The sequence below is a fragment of the Panthera tigris genome, chromosome D3, assembly GCF_018350195.1.
Source record: "Panthera tigris isolate Pti1 chromosome D3, P.tigris_Pti1_mat1.1, whole genome shotgun sequence".
NCBI classification, from domain to species: domain Eukaryota; kingdom Metazoa; phylum Chordata; class Mammalia; order Carnivora; family Felidae; genus Panthera; species Panthera tigris.
The window spans coordinates 32,956,605-32,972,554 of record NC_056671.1 but is presented as its reverse complement, the minus strand read 5'-3'; the positions used below and the strand labels follow the sequence as shown (position 1 = coordinate 32,972,554).

Below are 15,950 nucleotides of genomic sequence, written 5' to 3'. Positions count from 1 at the left end.
AGATGAAAAAGCAAGCCTGTGTGTGTGTGAATATATATCTGAAATTCTCCAATACTGCAGTTTTTCTTCCGCAATAGAAAATTGTAATCAGTGGCCTCAAATTCCAGCGCAAAGATACCGAAATACAGTGCTGGATCTGAACATCATGCCCTAACTTGGAGCACAGCCACTGAGAGGCACTATCTCCTGAGCACAGAATCCATAATGCTGCCCATACTGGCTCCTGTGCCCCCACCCCCGTCCAGCCCCCGCCCTATACTTCCAGGCCTGACTTCAGCAATCACGGACGGCCAGGGCCCATAGAGCCATTGTAGCAGTGCTGGCTCCCAGACCTCTGTCCTTGTTTGTCGCTTGTCACATGAGCTCAGCGCCTGCAGGCAGAATGTGGATGAGTTTTCCTTACCTCACCTCTAGCGAAATGAATGGCTGCCTCCTGAGGGATTGTGCCCCCCAGGATAAATCTCACAGCCAGGCTGGGGAGTGGGGGTAACCCCCATATTGTGTGTGCAGCCCAGCTTCAGGGGGTGACCCTGGAAGGCAAAAAGGTCACGGAGAAGCAACATTTAAGCCAGGATTACACGTGCATATCTGAAGCCCTTTTGATTCCGGACAGCAAAGCTGGCTCCTGGTGCCTTGCTTAGCAGCAGTGCTTGGTGGGTCCCTAACAAAGCTGATGGAAGTGATCCCATCCCTACCAAACGCACTGCTTTTGTAGGAGAGAGCAGGTCCCTCACGTGACGCACACTTCTGCCACCACCCCCCAGTTCCTGCTGTTCGGCACAGCCCCCGCTGAGGACCCGCGTGGAGTCCTGGCGGCCGAGAGAGAGGGCTCTTCTGATCGTATAGATCTTATTGCAGGGCTTGAACCACACTGCCTTCTGACAATGTGTGTCATGAATGAAGTGAAAAACTTTTTTCCACCCACCAAGAGCAGGTGGTTGATAGGCACAGCTTTGGAATATTCAGGAATTTGCAGTAAAATGTCTTTCTCCCACATGATCCCTTGAAAGCAGAGGCTTTGTTCAGCGGTATTTGATCCATCGGTCCATAGGTTCATCACCAGCCAAAACCAACACAGTTTTAAGGAGAAAGTCCCTCGGGTCCCATTGGTCCCTCGTGGCACCACCGTGGGGACGTGTTGGGTGCTCATTAGAGCTTCACATCACTACTTAATTTCGTAGAGTGACCTGAGCGAACTGAGCAGAATCAGGACTCAGTCGGGTCCCGCGGCAAGAGCGCGCACCCCTCCTCCCCGACCCAGACCCCGCCTGCTTCTTGGGGCCAGAAGCCTGAGCCCAGTGTGACCCCTCTGTTGCAGAGATACCCGCAGCCCCGGGGGCAGAAGAAGAAGAAAGTGGTGAAGTATGGCATGGGAGGCATGATCATCGTTCTGCTCATCTGCATTGTCTGGTTTCCCCTTCTCTTCATGTCCTTGATCAAATCTGTGGCGGGGGTCATCAACCAGCCCCTGGACGTCTCGGTCACAATCACCCTGGGAGGGTACCAGGTAACCGCTGTGCACCTCCCCCAGGGCTCACTCACCTGCCGGCGCCTTTCCCAATAAACAGCCACAGGATGTGGAGTTAGCTTTGGTGCTCCACATTCCTCCCTACATTTCGGCTGGTCAGCAAATACGTGATGTATAAGTAAAGCACCGAAGACAGTGAAAGAATCGTTTTGTTCTGGTTGGGTAATCACTTCAAAAAGAGATCTCTGAGGCCAGCTGCCCTCGGGTGCCCGGGGGGACGATAACGCGGCGGAAATATTGTTCTTTTAACCCAGGACGCAGAGACGGGCCTTGGAGGGCTAACGGCACCTTGTTTCTTTGTTTTCCAGCCTATTTTCACAATGAGTGCACAGCAAAGCCAGTTGAAAGTTATGGATCAGCCCAAGTTTAATAAATTTATGAAAGCTTTTTCTAGGGACACTGTAAGTAAATGCATGTAGTAGATCTCTGTGAAGACCTTTCTAGACGAAAGGTGAGCTTACTGCTTGTCATTTTGTTCACTCCTCTGTCGTGGCCTGTGGTGGTGGCAGGGACTTGTCAGGGGTTACCAGGGGTTCGCAGCGCATTTCTGGCCACTGGCCCCTTCGATACTCTGAGCCATTATGTCCGTATCGTTGGATATGTGTTAATAAACATAATTGTAATTCAGGACATTTTAATGTAAGCTTAACAGATGTAGGTCCTCTTTCATATTTTTAATTTTTTTTTTAATTGTAGTAGATACTGACCCCTTTGATGGGTAGGTCTAATCTGAGAATCTATAGTAAGGGAGTCATTCAAAACGTTGGAAAAGCTCTATGCAGGCCCTTGCTTGTGCTGGCATTCTCTGCATTAGTAAAAGCTGGAAGCCACTGAGGGCTTCATAACTAGGGACCGGTTAAATAAGTTATGGCAAATGTATCAAGTGAATTTGATAGGCACTGGCTTCCCTAGGGCGGTCGGCGTGGGAGAAGGGGACCACCGCTTTGCATTTTATTTACGTGCTATGTCGTCTGAATATTTTCTGAGCAGTGTCTTTCATAATACAAAATAGTCATTGCAGAGACTCTGCATGGCGTGAACATTTCTCAAGATAAAACCTAAGTGAAAAAGGACACACATTCCTATTTTTTAAATTAAAACAAATGAAATCTACATGTCCTACCATATATCACAGCGGTGATGCCCTGGTGGTAAAGTTGTGGCTCATGTATTCTCTTCCTTATCTTACAAACTTTTAATCACATGATAAATCGAGCTTTCAGAATTAAAATTTGCTTTACAAATAATACTTTGTATTTAAAGAAAATGATCAGGCACACAGATGCTTATCTCCTTTATAAAATTATCAGCCTCTAATGCACACTGCCAAAACTAATCTTGAGGGATGTGCAGCTGTGAGACGGGACCAGGATATTGTGGGTGGATTAAATTTGACTGGGTGATGAGAGGGAACACCGCAATAGTTGATACATTTCCTTCTTAATGGGGAGGAAAATGACACCAAGTCATTTGTCTTTTCTTTATTGATGAGTTGGGATGATCCCATAGCTGTATCGGTGCGGCAACATCACCAAGATTGCTCCACGGCACTCGGGCTGCCCATCCCTGTGGGGAGGGGAACAGAATAGTGCGATAGAGCATGAAGACCGTGCACTGTAAAAATTGCCCTTCCTTACTAAGAATTCCCCTTCATGTAGCCAGTTACAAAGAAGAGTAATCACTGTATTTGTACATCACCACAGGGGGCACATGGGTGGCTCAGTCGGTTGGGCCTCTGACTTCGGCTCAGGTTATGATCTCAAAGTTGGTGGGTTCGAGCCCCACGTCGGGCTCTGTGCTGACAGCTCGGAGCCTGGAGCCTGCTTCAGATTCTGTCTTCCTCTCTCTCTGCCCCTCCCCTGCTCACGCTGTCTCTCTCTCAAAAATAAACAAACATTTTTTTTTTAATTTTATTTGTACATCACCATATATATGATCTATTTATGCATGTGTATTTGTGCGCATACAGGGTGCTATGCAATTTCTGGAAAATTATGAAAAAGAAGACATAACTGTAGCAGAACTGGAAGGAAACTCAAATTCTTTGTGGACCATCAGCCCTCCCAGTAAGCAGAAAATGATAAGCGAACTCATGGACCCCAATAGTAGCTTCTCTGTTGTTTTTTCATGGAGTATTCAGAGGTAGTTACTGTATTTCCATGCATAATTTCCCCTTTCCCCCCAATCTAAACTCGGGGTGGGGGTGGGTGGATAGAAGTAAAGAAAAAGTCGATGGATGTGGTTTATAGCTGACATTACACTTTGGGAACATTCATTCGATGCTACAGCTAACATCTGCGTTTACTAAATAACAGTTTGCCTAGGAATCTCTGACAAAAATAAGAACTTCTTAGTTTTCCTTTTTTCTACTCCAGTTTTTAAAGAGAGGTTGGCAGTGAGTTTTGTGAATGAGAGAGAGAGAGAGGTAAAGCAAAAAGAAAAAGTGTCATGACTTATAAAACGAAATGGTCTGGATGATTGTAAGATTTCCCTGATCTAAGATTTGGTCTGAGCAATCAAGAATTGGCAGTCTCGGGAACCCGAATTCTCACTCGAATCCCTCCAACGTAGGGAGGTCCTGTCAGATCTTTTCTCTAAGCAGGAGATGTGAGAGCAGCCTGGGAGTCCCAAGATGGGGAGAGCTGAGAGAGATTCCTTCTCACCTAACCTGGGCCCATGGCCAGCACGTGGCCACTACTGCACTTGTTGATCTGTGTTAAGTTTGTATTTAAATTCAGTTAGTTAACGCGCAGCGTAATATTAGTTTCAGCTGTACAGCATAGGGATTCTTCACTTCCATCCAACACCCGGTGCACCTCACAAGTGCCCTCCTTAATCCCCATCACCTATTTCACCCATCCCCCCACCCACCTCCCCTCTGGTAACCGTCAGTTTGTTCTCTGTGGTTAAGAGTCCCTTTCCCGGTTTGCCCCTCTCTTTTTTTCCCCTTTGCTCACTTGTTTTGTTTCTTAAATCCTGCACATGAGCGAAATCATATGGTATTTTTCTTTCTCTGACAGACTTATTTTGCTTAACATAATACTCTCTAGCTCCATCCGTGTCTGTGCAAATGACAAGACTTCATTCCTTTTCACCGCTGAGTAATATTCCACACACACACACCCCCCCCCCACATCTTCCTTATCCATTCATGAGCGTGTCTTAAGAAAAGTTCTTGCATTCAGAAGCCCAATGTGCTAGTGAAGCAATCGGGGAACCTCAACACAATACACTAGTTGGTTGGCTTAGTGTCTGTTTGTTTGTATTTGTCATAGTCTTGTGATCCAGGATTCTATGCCAGCAGTCAAGTGATAGGTTCATCGGGTTCATGGTTCCTGGCTTCTAGGATAAAATTAAGAAAGAATTATGATAGGTACAGAAGAAGGCTTCTCCAATCTAAAGTGAATTTACAAAGAAACAGTAAAGAAATATCTGAAAGGGGGCTGTTCAGAATTGAAAGAACTCTTTCTTTCATCTTATTTTCTCCTTTAGAACATCCTAAATTCCTCACATGAAATTCTGTACTGCCAAAATTCACTTTCTAGCCTTTTCTTTGAAGACCTACCAAAATAATAATAATAATAAATAATAACAACATTAAAGATCAACTCTTGATGGAACATTCTTTTAAAAGCATGGATTCTATTAGTCACCATGGAGACTAACCTCACTAGATTAATAAAAAAAAAAGTGTTTCAGAAACTCATTATCAGAGCATCAAGACGGTTTCTCTTCTAGTCAACAGACTCTGCCCTCTCACCTGCCATCTGTTTTAAAGGTGTTTGTGGCCTCCCCGGGCTTTACTAACTTGGTTGTCTAAGAAGCTGGACGTAAAGGTGAGGTGGACAGAAAAGGTTGGGGGTGACAGTTGTGGATCCAAGGAAGACTTGGTGAGATTAATAAAATGAAGAGTCAAGTGAATTTTTGAACGTCTCTTCTAGACTTCCAAGTAATCACTGACATTGAGCCTTTTTATTTCTCTTCACAGAAACATGAGTTTGGGTGCAAAGGCAGAAATTGCAACCGATAAGCTTTCTTTTCCTCTTAAAAATACCACACGAGAGCATATAGCTAAAATGATAGCCGGCAACAACACGGAAAGTTCAAGAACACCGGTGTAAGTGATTGCTCCTGTTAATTAGCTTTAATAGATGGATATATCTGGTACAAAATCTGCATCTGCAAACTCACGTATACCAGAAATGCAACTTTCTTCAGTAACTCAAGTGAATCTCTACTTGGAGGCCTCATTATGTTACGTTAAGGCAGCTCTATTTTCCTCCCCCGGTACTCTGTCCACCTAGCCCTGGGAGTACTGACCTTGTTCCTGGGCAGCAAACTTTGCTCTTATCTGACCATAATCACCAAAAGCCAGATTAAGCCCCTGGGATACCCCTCTTCTACTATTGCTCCTGGCCTGGGGTCATTGAATGGATGGGAGATGAGGGGAAGATAAGGGGTAAAAGGAAATTTGCGGGGGGGGGGGGGCGGGAATATACATCTTAATATATTCTCCTGCCATGTAAGTACTCCACTTCAAACAGATATAAGCTGTGATGTCTAGATTCTAAGCAGGAGGGGGAAAAAAATGCTATTGGTGCAAAACCACTAAATGAAGTATTCCAGACGTCCACCAGCCAATGCCTAGTTCTGACCTCCAGTCTGCCTTGGCCCCACTTTAATGCAGTGAATATAAGCCGCCATGATGCAGTCCTCAGACGTGCTCCCTACGACAGCCTTTGTTAATCACTAAAGTTGAAGGAACCTCAAAGACTGTCAGTTCCTCCCCCATTATTTCATGAGAGAACAGGCAGGCCTAGAAAGACACAGTGACCTGCTCAGGTCACTTAGCTTGTCCTTGGCAGAGGGAGGGTTAGGTCCAGGCCACTAGTTCTCCCCTCAAGCCTCAGTCTTGTCCTAGATAGATTCATGCCGTCCACTTGATTATAGATATATCTAGAGAGAGAGAGAGTATAGACCTAGATCCTAGCAAGAAAACAGTCCCTTGCTTCAGAAACAGTCACAGACATGGAAAATCTCTGTAGCAGTTTTCAAGTCATAAACTGCTCATGTACAGAGTTTACTTGAGTATTCGAATAGAAACAGGTAAAATTTTTTTGGCTTCAGAGAATTCTAGTTATAACGGAACCCATAAATTGCGATGACATCACATTGTATACATATACAAAGATTCACCATTATCGTTTGATATGAGGTCAAAGTAGCAACAAAAAAATCAATTTTATGTGGGTAAAACAACTAAAACTTAATTACGCTTCCTCTCCTTTTTTTTTTTTTTTTTAACATACAGGACTATAGAAAAGATCTACCCATATTACGTGAAAGCACCTAGTGATTCGAATTCAAAACCTATAAAGCAACTTTTGTCTGGTAAGGCTGAGAAGGAATTGTTTCAGAACTTTTTTTTAACCTTCTTTTATTCAACTTCTACAGTTTGCATTTTCAACCTTTCTTGAGCTTCTTTCCAGTGTTCTGTCTCTGTGAGACAGAGCTTATAGGAAGCATGAGACTCCCAGCTGCATTCCACAGCCAGAAGGAATCAGTCAGTCACCAGAAGCCATATTCTTCATTGTTTTCATTGATATAGAACTTGATGGGCTTAAATCCACATTTAGTGCCTTAGTCTGTTTACTTGTTTCTATTAACATCCATATCTTGGGCAGAAAATGGCCTCATGCAGTATTAAATATGAAGGCCCCACAATAAGAGCAATATAAAGGTAGCAGGAAATGTGCGTGATTCAGCCCAAGGGTCGTTAAGTATCAACAGTAGTCTCTAGGGACTGTATTTACCCCAAATAACAGAGATGGTAGTAAGATGATGCTTTGGAATTCTTAAGCATTAATTATGAAGCATTGTTTGACTTCATCAGTTGCCTGGACAAGAACAGATGGGTATGGATGGTAAAAGTAGAAGGACAGTGCAGTATATATCCAAGTCACATTCATTCCTTTGCCAACATGGGTTGCTCATTGTCACCAGGCAGTATGCCAGGCACTGGAGACGAGGTTCTACATGGTTCATGTTTAGCTGGAAAGATGGGGATTGCGTAGGCAAACAGGTAGACGCCCCCATGGAGATCTCAAGAAGTAGAGGCAGCATAGAGGTTCCGAAGACAAGTGTGGGTGGGCCCCCACATCTCTATGCATTTCTTCCTCATGAGGTTCAGCCTGTGAAGTCCCCCTTCCCCACACCACAGGTCTTGGTGTTCTCAGGTCCTGCCAACACAACAACTTCTCTGATTAGCTTTACTGAGTTCTCTCTGATCTTTACCATAAGGCCTATTTAGCATACGTTGGTGGTTATCACCAGTTTACAAAGGGGGAACCAAGGCCCAGTGTGAGAATTACTCAGCAAAGGTTATACAACCAGTACGTGGACAAACTAGATCCAAACATGGGCCAGATGTCCCCCTTCAGAACTCTCTAGACTTCAGAACCAAGGTTCTTTTTCTTCCGGAGCATTCTCAGTGGTTCACATTCTTCTTGAGGAGGGGTTTCTTTATCTTTATGAGTCTCCTGCCTCACGTTCCATCCATCCATCCATCCATCCATCCATCCATCCATCCAATAGACTTACATTGCCACACACTGTCCTAGATTCCTTTGATCTAGGAATTTAGCAGGAAATAATGTAGCCACGGCCCCCACCCTCACAGAGTTTATAGTCCACCACCATGATTCTCAGTGGAGGCCGTATTATCATTGGCAGTGGTGGTATTTTCTTAGAAAGGCCTACACAGAGAACTCCAAGCTTTCTGTTGGCCCTTTTACTGTTTTATATTCACCCTAAGCTCCAACACAAGCAATCATTAACCACACATCATGGGTTTTCAGAACTTTCCTGAGCTTCATGCCATCAATCCTTCCTGAAATAACCTCCTCTCCCTCTCCATCTCCACTTTACTGATGTTCTCAGCAAAATTCAACTCAGAAGTCGTCTCATCTGGGAAGCCCTCATGGATCCTACCAACCAGAATTGTTCTCTCCTTGTCAGCACAGGTCTAATAGTGGTTGCCACGTGCCCATAAGTTGTGCTCATGTACATGGCCTGTTCCCATTGAGATATGGAATTGTGCTGTATTCAACTCTGTAACCCCTGATCACCTAACAGAGGGCCTTCCTCCCAGAAGACACTCAATAAATGCTAGTAATATGATTGGATTAGTCAAGTCAATAAAAAGTCAGTGATTTGGGTTTTTAAATGTCTAACTAGTTGCTTGGAATTATTAGCAAAGAAATATACTCACGTATATTAAGCACGTGTGATACTCACGTATATACTCACGTATATATCACGTGGGTCTTCACTCTCTCCCTGTGATATGGCTGCCATGCTCACTTAGCAACAGTGAGCGTCCTCTTTAGTGACAAGAAGAAACCTTATGCACACCTGCGGCCCACTTTTCTTTCTCCACTCACACTGTTAACATGTGCCCTACTCATCCTGGCATCACACGCTACGGATAGTGGTAATCAGGTTCTGCCATCTGACAATTGTTTGCATGCATTGAATCTTAATATGCTTATGCTAACTTGGTTTCATTTTTCTCGTCTTGCAGAAAATAACTTCATGAATATCACCATCATTTTGTCCAGAGACAATACAACTAAATCTAACAGTGAGTGGTGGGTTCTCAACTTGACTGGAAACAGAATATACAATCAGCACGCTCAGGCCTTGGAACTGGTGGTGTTCAATGACAAAGTCAGCCCGCCCAGTCTGGGGTTCCTGGCTGGCTATGGGTAAGGACACATTTCAGTTAGCAGTCACAAGAGCCTACTTCTGTGTCATATAAAGTTGATGGGAAGCTTTGTACCTTCCTAAAATTCTTGAACTTAACAGCTGCAGTGTTAAAATTCATAGATCATTGGCCCTTCAAGAACCAGAGTCCCAAAGAAGTCAAAATGCCTGGGGTGAACAACACCATTAAGGACAGAACTAGAAGTCATATTTCTGGTTTCTTGACTCCACGTCTTCCTGTTACGTTTGATGTAATTCAATGTTTAAACTTAGAAATTGGTGTAGGGTTATCTCTTTTCCGTATAGATTGCCTTCTGACCTGAGCAGATGCTCAGTCAAGCATCGCAATTTTGGGCATGGTCCAATGTCCAAAATGGTCTGCTGCTATCATTTCACCGTGTTCTGATGCTTACATTCTAAGACACATGCATCCCCTACAAGACATGAAAGTCTGTTAAGAAGTCAATGTCTATGCAGAATTATAGTATTAAAATAAATAGCTGGTGCAGAAAAGTATATATAGTACAATTGCATTTCTATCAAGTATATTATGTGGTTTCTTTATATAATATTTGCAGTAAAACCCCCTGAAGTTCATGCATGAGACTACTAGCATTGGTTGTTTCCAGAATTGAGATTTTTTTGAAACTTTTATTTTTCAAGTCTTACAGCACTGTAATGTATAAAGTGTGTTTACACAAGGAATATGAATTACCTTTTTAAAAAAAATTTTTTTTAATGTTTGTTGTTTTTGAGAGAGAGAGAGAGAGAGAGAGAGCCAGAGAGCAAGCAGGGAAGGGGCAGAGAGAGAGAGATGGAAACACAGAATCGGAAGTAGGCTCCAGGCTCTGAGCTGTCAGCACAGAGCCCTATGCGGGGCTTGAACTCACAGACCGCGAGATCATGACCTGAGCTGAAGTTGGCTGCTTACCCAACTGAGCCACCCAGGTGCCCCTGAATTACCTTTTTAATAAACAGAGTAAATGTTTTCTTCACCAAAGGGAAAAACTCTAGAGAAATTTTGTTATTTTTTTCTTTTAGACGTGTTCTATTAACTGTGTTTAACTGATAGATACAATTTCTAGCTACCTTTTTTTTTTTCTTCCCCCAGTATCATGGGATTGTATGCTTCGGTTGTCCTTGTGATTGGGAAGTTTGTCCGTGAATTCTTCAGTGGGATTTCTCACTCCATCATGTTTGAAGAGCTTCCAAATGTGGACCGAATTCTGAAGTTGTGCACAGATATTTTTTTAGTTCGAGAGACAGGGGAACTGGAACTCGAGGAAGATCTCTATGCCAAATTAATATTCCTGTACCGCTCACCAGAAACCATGATCAAATGGACTAGAGAAAAAACAAATTGATGCTTTACGACACAGACTGCAGATCAAATTAACATTTGAATTTAAAAAAAAGCACAATATCCTCATAAGAGCTAAGCATTTCTAGTTGGATGGAAATGGTTTCTCTTCTGACAGGTGGTCAAAAGGAGCTGACTTCCTTCTGCAGTCTAAGCTACCTTGTAAATGAAGGCGCTGTTGAAAATGTTATTTGTAATTCCATTTCTCCAAAATCAGGGCTATTTGTTTTATGATATAGTCAACAGTGTCTTGCATTCTGATTGACGATGCAAAGGAATCATTTATGGGTCTCCTCCCTCAGAGAAACAGGAGAGAAGAAGGGAAAAGGAAAGTTGCCCATGGTTTTCTGTGCGGAGCCCGCACACTTCCTGAAGAGACGCTCTAGTTCAGTAGGCCTCACCCTGTTGCCAACGGGGAAGCTGCTGTGGGGAGAACAGATGGGCCTCAGCACGCCCCGAAAATACGCAACAGCAATAGGAGGCTGAAACTCCTGAAGAGATTTCTGGGGCGGGGGGGGGGGGGGGGGGAGGGGAACAAGAGAGGGAGCCAAAGACCCATGAAGATACCAGTGGACGAACGAGCCTCATTCTAAGCAAAAAGTTAACATTAGTGACACTCTTACTGCCTTATCTTAACTGAAGACTAGTAAAAAAAAAAAAAAAAAAAAACAAATCTTTCCATTAAACACCAGTGACTTCTCAGGAAAAAAGAAAAAAAAAAGCAGCAAAACAAAAATGGGGACACCGGTTTTGTCGAGGCCCAGCAAATGACTCGCTTCCGTGGTGGCTGTTATGCTTCAGAGTTCTGCTCCTCCTCAGACACAGGCTCCAAGTAGAAGGATGAAAATGGCGCCCAGCTGGGTGTGGAAATCTCTGACTCTGTAACTCTTTCCCAACTGAGGTCATGAACGCCCTTCTACCTTTTTCCCCATCCCTCAACACGCTTTTTCCCATTTCGATGATTTAAGGCAATGGTTTTTTCCAGTATGTGACATTTTCCTTCCTGTTTTTCAGGTATATCGAAGAGTTTACATATTCCAATTCACATTTTTACATCTGAGACGGGTTTTTTAAGTTCATAGTTATGGAAGAAATATGTATATTGAGCTTGGGGAAATAAAAAAAAAGGCCTTTTCTTAAATTATTATTATTGGTAATACAACCTCTTCATTAAATAACAATGTAGCATGAAAATTTATGATTCAAATGTAGTTTTCATTCTGTATTAAAATACAGTTTCTGAGGAGTCATTAAATGGACTAGAACATGTCCAAAAAAATGATCCTATGTAGTCTGGGTTCAGGACTGACTTAAAATAAAGCACATCTTGCAAAGCCATTTCAAGAATAGTCTTCATTCTGCCTCCTTTGCGTGAAGTAGGAAAAAATTACTATTTTCAATACTGTGTACAAGGAGTTAAAAAAAATCATGGTAAGGGAATATGGAGCTTTAAAAAAAAAACAGAGATCAGACGGTGTTCGGTGTCTTCTAGAGAACTGGTGCATATTTTTCTTCAGGCGGGAAAGCCAGCGTACTTCCCACCCTGTGGCAATCAGCTCCTCCAGTCGTTGTAGCAGTAAACTCAGACCACAAACTGTGGCCCACACTCTGATTTCCCAACAACACGAAGAATCATTGTGCGTATTCCGGGTTGTGAACTCTTTCTTTGAAAACAGGGCAGCTCAAGGGAATTTCCAGAGAGCGAGTTATGACACATTTAGGAACGAGGAGAAGTAGGAAATCCTCCCGAGAAGAAAGTGGAAAGTCAAACTATACCAGAATGGTAATGCTCTTCAAGAGAGCAATTTCCTGGGTTCAAAAAGAAGCTTCCTGTGTATGTGTGTGTTGGGGGGGGGGGGGGTATAGAAGGAAATATAAAAGATAGAAATAAAGGATTGTAGAAAGCAGGCGCTTCCTCCGGGGAGGCATGTGCTAGAGTGGAAATGGCAGACAACGAGGAGGTCCGCAGGCCTGGCCAGGCCGCCGTTGGGCAGGGAACCCCCGGGCCAGCAGGCCCTGTCCCCTCTCAGCCCCACGTATCTGACAACAGGAAGGCATCGTCGTACTGTAGCCAGCCACGTTCCAAGCCCCTGCCCAGCGGACGCTCCTTGTGAAAGTGGCCTGCCACCTTAGATTGGGTTCTCTGGAGACGGCCTCCGAAATGAACGGCCTGGACCAAGGACGTTTGGGGCAGTGGTCCCGGGAGTTACACTGGTCAGCAAGGAAGGCAGGATTGAGCAGAGGGACGTGCTGCCCCATCACGCAGCCGCAGCTGAACGTCACCCAACCCTTCAGGGCTCTTGAGATCTGGGGTGGTTCTGCGTCGTCCCGGGCAAGGGCATGGCAACTGGATGCTGGAACAGCAAGTTGTTGCCACCGCCACTCCCTGTGCGGGTTTCACCTCTGATGAGGCGGGAGCCTACTCCCTGGAAGGAGGGGCACAGCCTTGACCCATGAGCACGGGCGTGTGGGCGTGCAGAGGGCACTCGTGGAGACTGCGGTATCCATCACTGTCTATCCTTGGGCCACTCAGACCCGCTGGCTTCTTGTAAGATTGTGAGGACTTAGTTCCCTTATGAGGGAAGAGTAAGACGCAGGAGATCCGGCCCCTGCTGCCGCAGCTGGTTTTGAAGCCAGACATAATACTCAGCATCTATCGTCCACCACCTGTTCTAGGTTCCCCTCACCCTCATCTGGTCCCTGTCCCAATGGGGCAGGGAGCCGGGCAGGGTGAGCCAGACCCTCGGCCATAGGGGCCCAGCGTCCTCGTTACCAGCCTTGCTCTGGTCCCAGCTGCTGCATTTACCTCTTTTACTGTTCAGTCTGGTCCCCCCGGGACCCCTGAGCACAGCGTCTGCCTCCTTCCCCCTCTGTATGGCCGCAGCCTTCCTCTCTCAGCCTACCCTTTCCGTAAGGTGACCCTGTGCATAAGGTGACCCCATCTGTAATGTGGCTCCATCCATAAGGTGACCCTGTCCCTTGCCAGAACGGTCATATTGTCCTTCTAGTTTAGCGATCCTTTCTAAAATGATTATTTTCCTTTTTCACTAGCTTTCAAATCCTGACTTCTATTATTCTTTGGTGTCTTGTATTAATTGCTAATTTATTTTCGTCTATTTGAAATACTGGGTTATAGCTTTCACCCGTGTTGTTGCGGCCATGCCTTTCTGGTAAACTTGTATTGTCTCTAGGGACCTGATTCTGCTCTTTATTCTTTTTTACTGATACGAATTTGATATTGTATTTAAGTACAGCCCTTTTCTGTGGCTCCTTGGGGTGTGGCACTAGGTTTCCCAACTTTTGGGTCAGGGGATGGCTCTTCTGGCTCTGCGACTCTGGAGACCCCTCCCACAGTCCCGGAGTGTCCACAAATGTGTCTTCCATTCTGAAGCCCCCAGCTCTGCTCACCTCTCCATGAGGCCCACCCAGCCTCTACATGGTTCTCTCTTCTCATCGGCACCTGTTCTGCCCCCTCTATTCCTAGCAGTGTCCCCGAGGCACGGGGCCTGGTCCTGAGAAGCAGTTTCTATCTGTTAGTTTTGTTGTTATTGTTGTTTTGAGAAAGGGAGAGGGAGCAAGCAGGAGCAGGAAAGAGGGGCAGAGTATTCAACAAGGAAGAATACATTTAATCTCACAGTTAGGGATAACAGCTTTACATTTCCCTGGCCTGCTTAAATGAATTATTTGCGATGAAGGTGCTTTAGGACAGTGTGCACAAGTGATTAGTTCTTGGAAGCCTACATTGTTTGGAGGAAGAAGAATTTTTTGTAAAATAATAAGCTATTTTTCATTAGCTTAGAGCATCGTTTCAAGTGATACATACCTGTGGTATTTAATGTGGGTGCACCCACATTAATGAGGCCATCCTTCAACACCAGCCACACTGCTTCTTGGGACATCTTCATGGGACCTCCAATGGTTAGTCTAGATTTTGTCCCCGGAAGGTTCTGAAGTAGCTCAGAACACTCTATTCGTTAAGTAATTTCCATTACTCTATACCTAAGACCAAAATTTCAATCTCTAAATAATTTTCCACTACAAACTATGTCCCAGTACTTTGGCTGACATCACCTAGGTGAGGTTCTGCAGTGAAATAAGGTGGCAATATTAAGACACTTGACAAGTAAAATGCTAATGTGGAATTGTTCCAAATTGAAATATAAGCCTCCTGTCCTTTTTCAGTGAGAAAGGGAAGTTAAAATATTAACTATTCATTTATTAATTAACTATTGATTAACTATTAATCAAGTCAATGTCCAAGAACCCAAGAACACTAATAGCTTTCTTATCTTCACGAATTAAAAGTCAAAGAGATTAAAGCCCTCCATTTCTGATTCTGATCAGTCTCAGGCAGAGATGTTCTCAGCCCCTTAGAGAAATTGAGGTCACTTCAGGAAAGCAGCTTGTGTTGTCTTCACAGATTCTTTTGGTCCTTACGATGGCAATTCAATTCGGGGCACCTGGGTGGCTCAGTTGGTTAAGCATCTGTTGACCTCAGCTCAGGTCATGACCTCACGGTTTCATGAGTTCCAGCCCCGCATCGGGCTCTTCACCGGCAGCATGGAGCCTGCTTAGGATCCTCGTTCTCTCCATCTCTGCTCCTCCCATGCTCACGCTGCCTCTGTCGCTCTCAAAAATAAATAAATTCAAAAAACCGTTTAAAAGACAATTCAATTCAACACCAGGTTTCTGATTGTGCTTCATTTTCTAAAGAGCCCCCAAATCAAAAAGGACCCACAGAACTCACCCATCATGATCAAAGGTCCTGCCTCCCCAGTTATCTAAGGCAAAAGCATGTTCTCGGAACCACCAAGAGTACTGCAAACCCAGAGCAGAAACTCAGGGGAGCTTGAGTGAAACCGATGGGGAAAATCATGCTGATCCAAGACTGGCTGAGAAGGCAGTCAGTCCGCACCAGGGAAGCAAAATCCACAGCCATGATCTTAACTCAACAGAGAGAGATCTATCCCAACGAGCGGTTACCTTTGGCTCAGTGCATTTGCCATATTGGGGAGGAATCCACATTTGCACCCCGTCCCCTCTCTCAGAGAGACACGGCTGGGAGGGAGCCGGGGTGGCCCTCTTTACAGAGTGTGGAGATTGGCAGCGTTGACGGCTCCAGCCATAAAATGCATTAGAGATGCTCCTCTTTCCCTCCCAGTCAATTAGTAACTTCTCGGTTCCCATTTGTTCTTCACGCCCATATTACTACCGGCTGGAATGTTATTGGGTCTACTTTCTATTTAGTTACAAAGAGGTGGTATCAGTCCTGAGCTGCGGTAACAGCTTCCACCATCC

At 44.6% G+C, this 15,950-nt stretch overlaps 1 protein-coding gene across 6 annotated transcripts in view; it reads left to right on the top strand.

The window, feature by feature from the left end:
* The window catches only part of LOC102966393 (piezo-type mechanosensitive ion channel component 2), a 468,901-nt gene extending 457,749 nt beyond the window's left edge, over positions 1–11,152 (top strand). For 4 of the 6 annotated variants that reach the window (XM_042961476.1, XM_042961473.1, XM_042961474.1 and 1 more), the window contains 7 exons: positions 1,319–1,507; positions 1,837–1,929; positions 3,498–3,670; positions 5,517–5,645; positions 6,840–6,919; positions 9,111–9,294; positions 10,404–11,152. In XM_042961476.1, the coding sequence (XP_042817410.1) occupies positions 1,319–1,507; positions 1,837–1,929; positions 3,498–3,670; positions 5,517–5,645; positions 6,840–6,919; positions 9,111–9,294; positions 10,404–10,656 (1,101 nt within the window). In that variant the 3' untranslated portion in view covers positions 10,657–11,152. Of the gene's footprint in view, positions 1–1,318; positions 1,508–1,836; positions 1,930–3,497; positions 3,671–5,516; positions 5,646–6,839; positions 6,920–9,110; positions 9,295–10,403 lie in introns of those variants that run through there. The other 2 variants (XM_042961475.1, XM_042961477.1) reach the window with 2 other exon arrangements.
* The last annotated feature ends 4,798 nt before the right edge of the window (positions 11,153–15,950 follow it).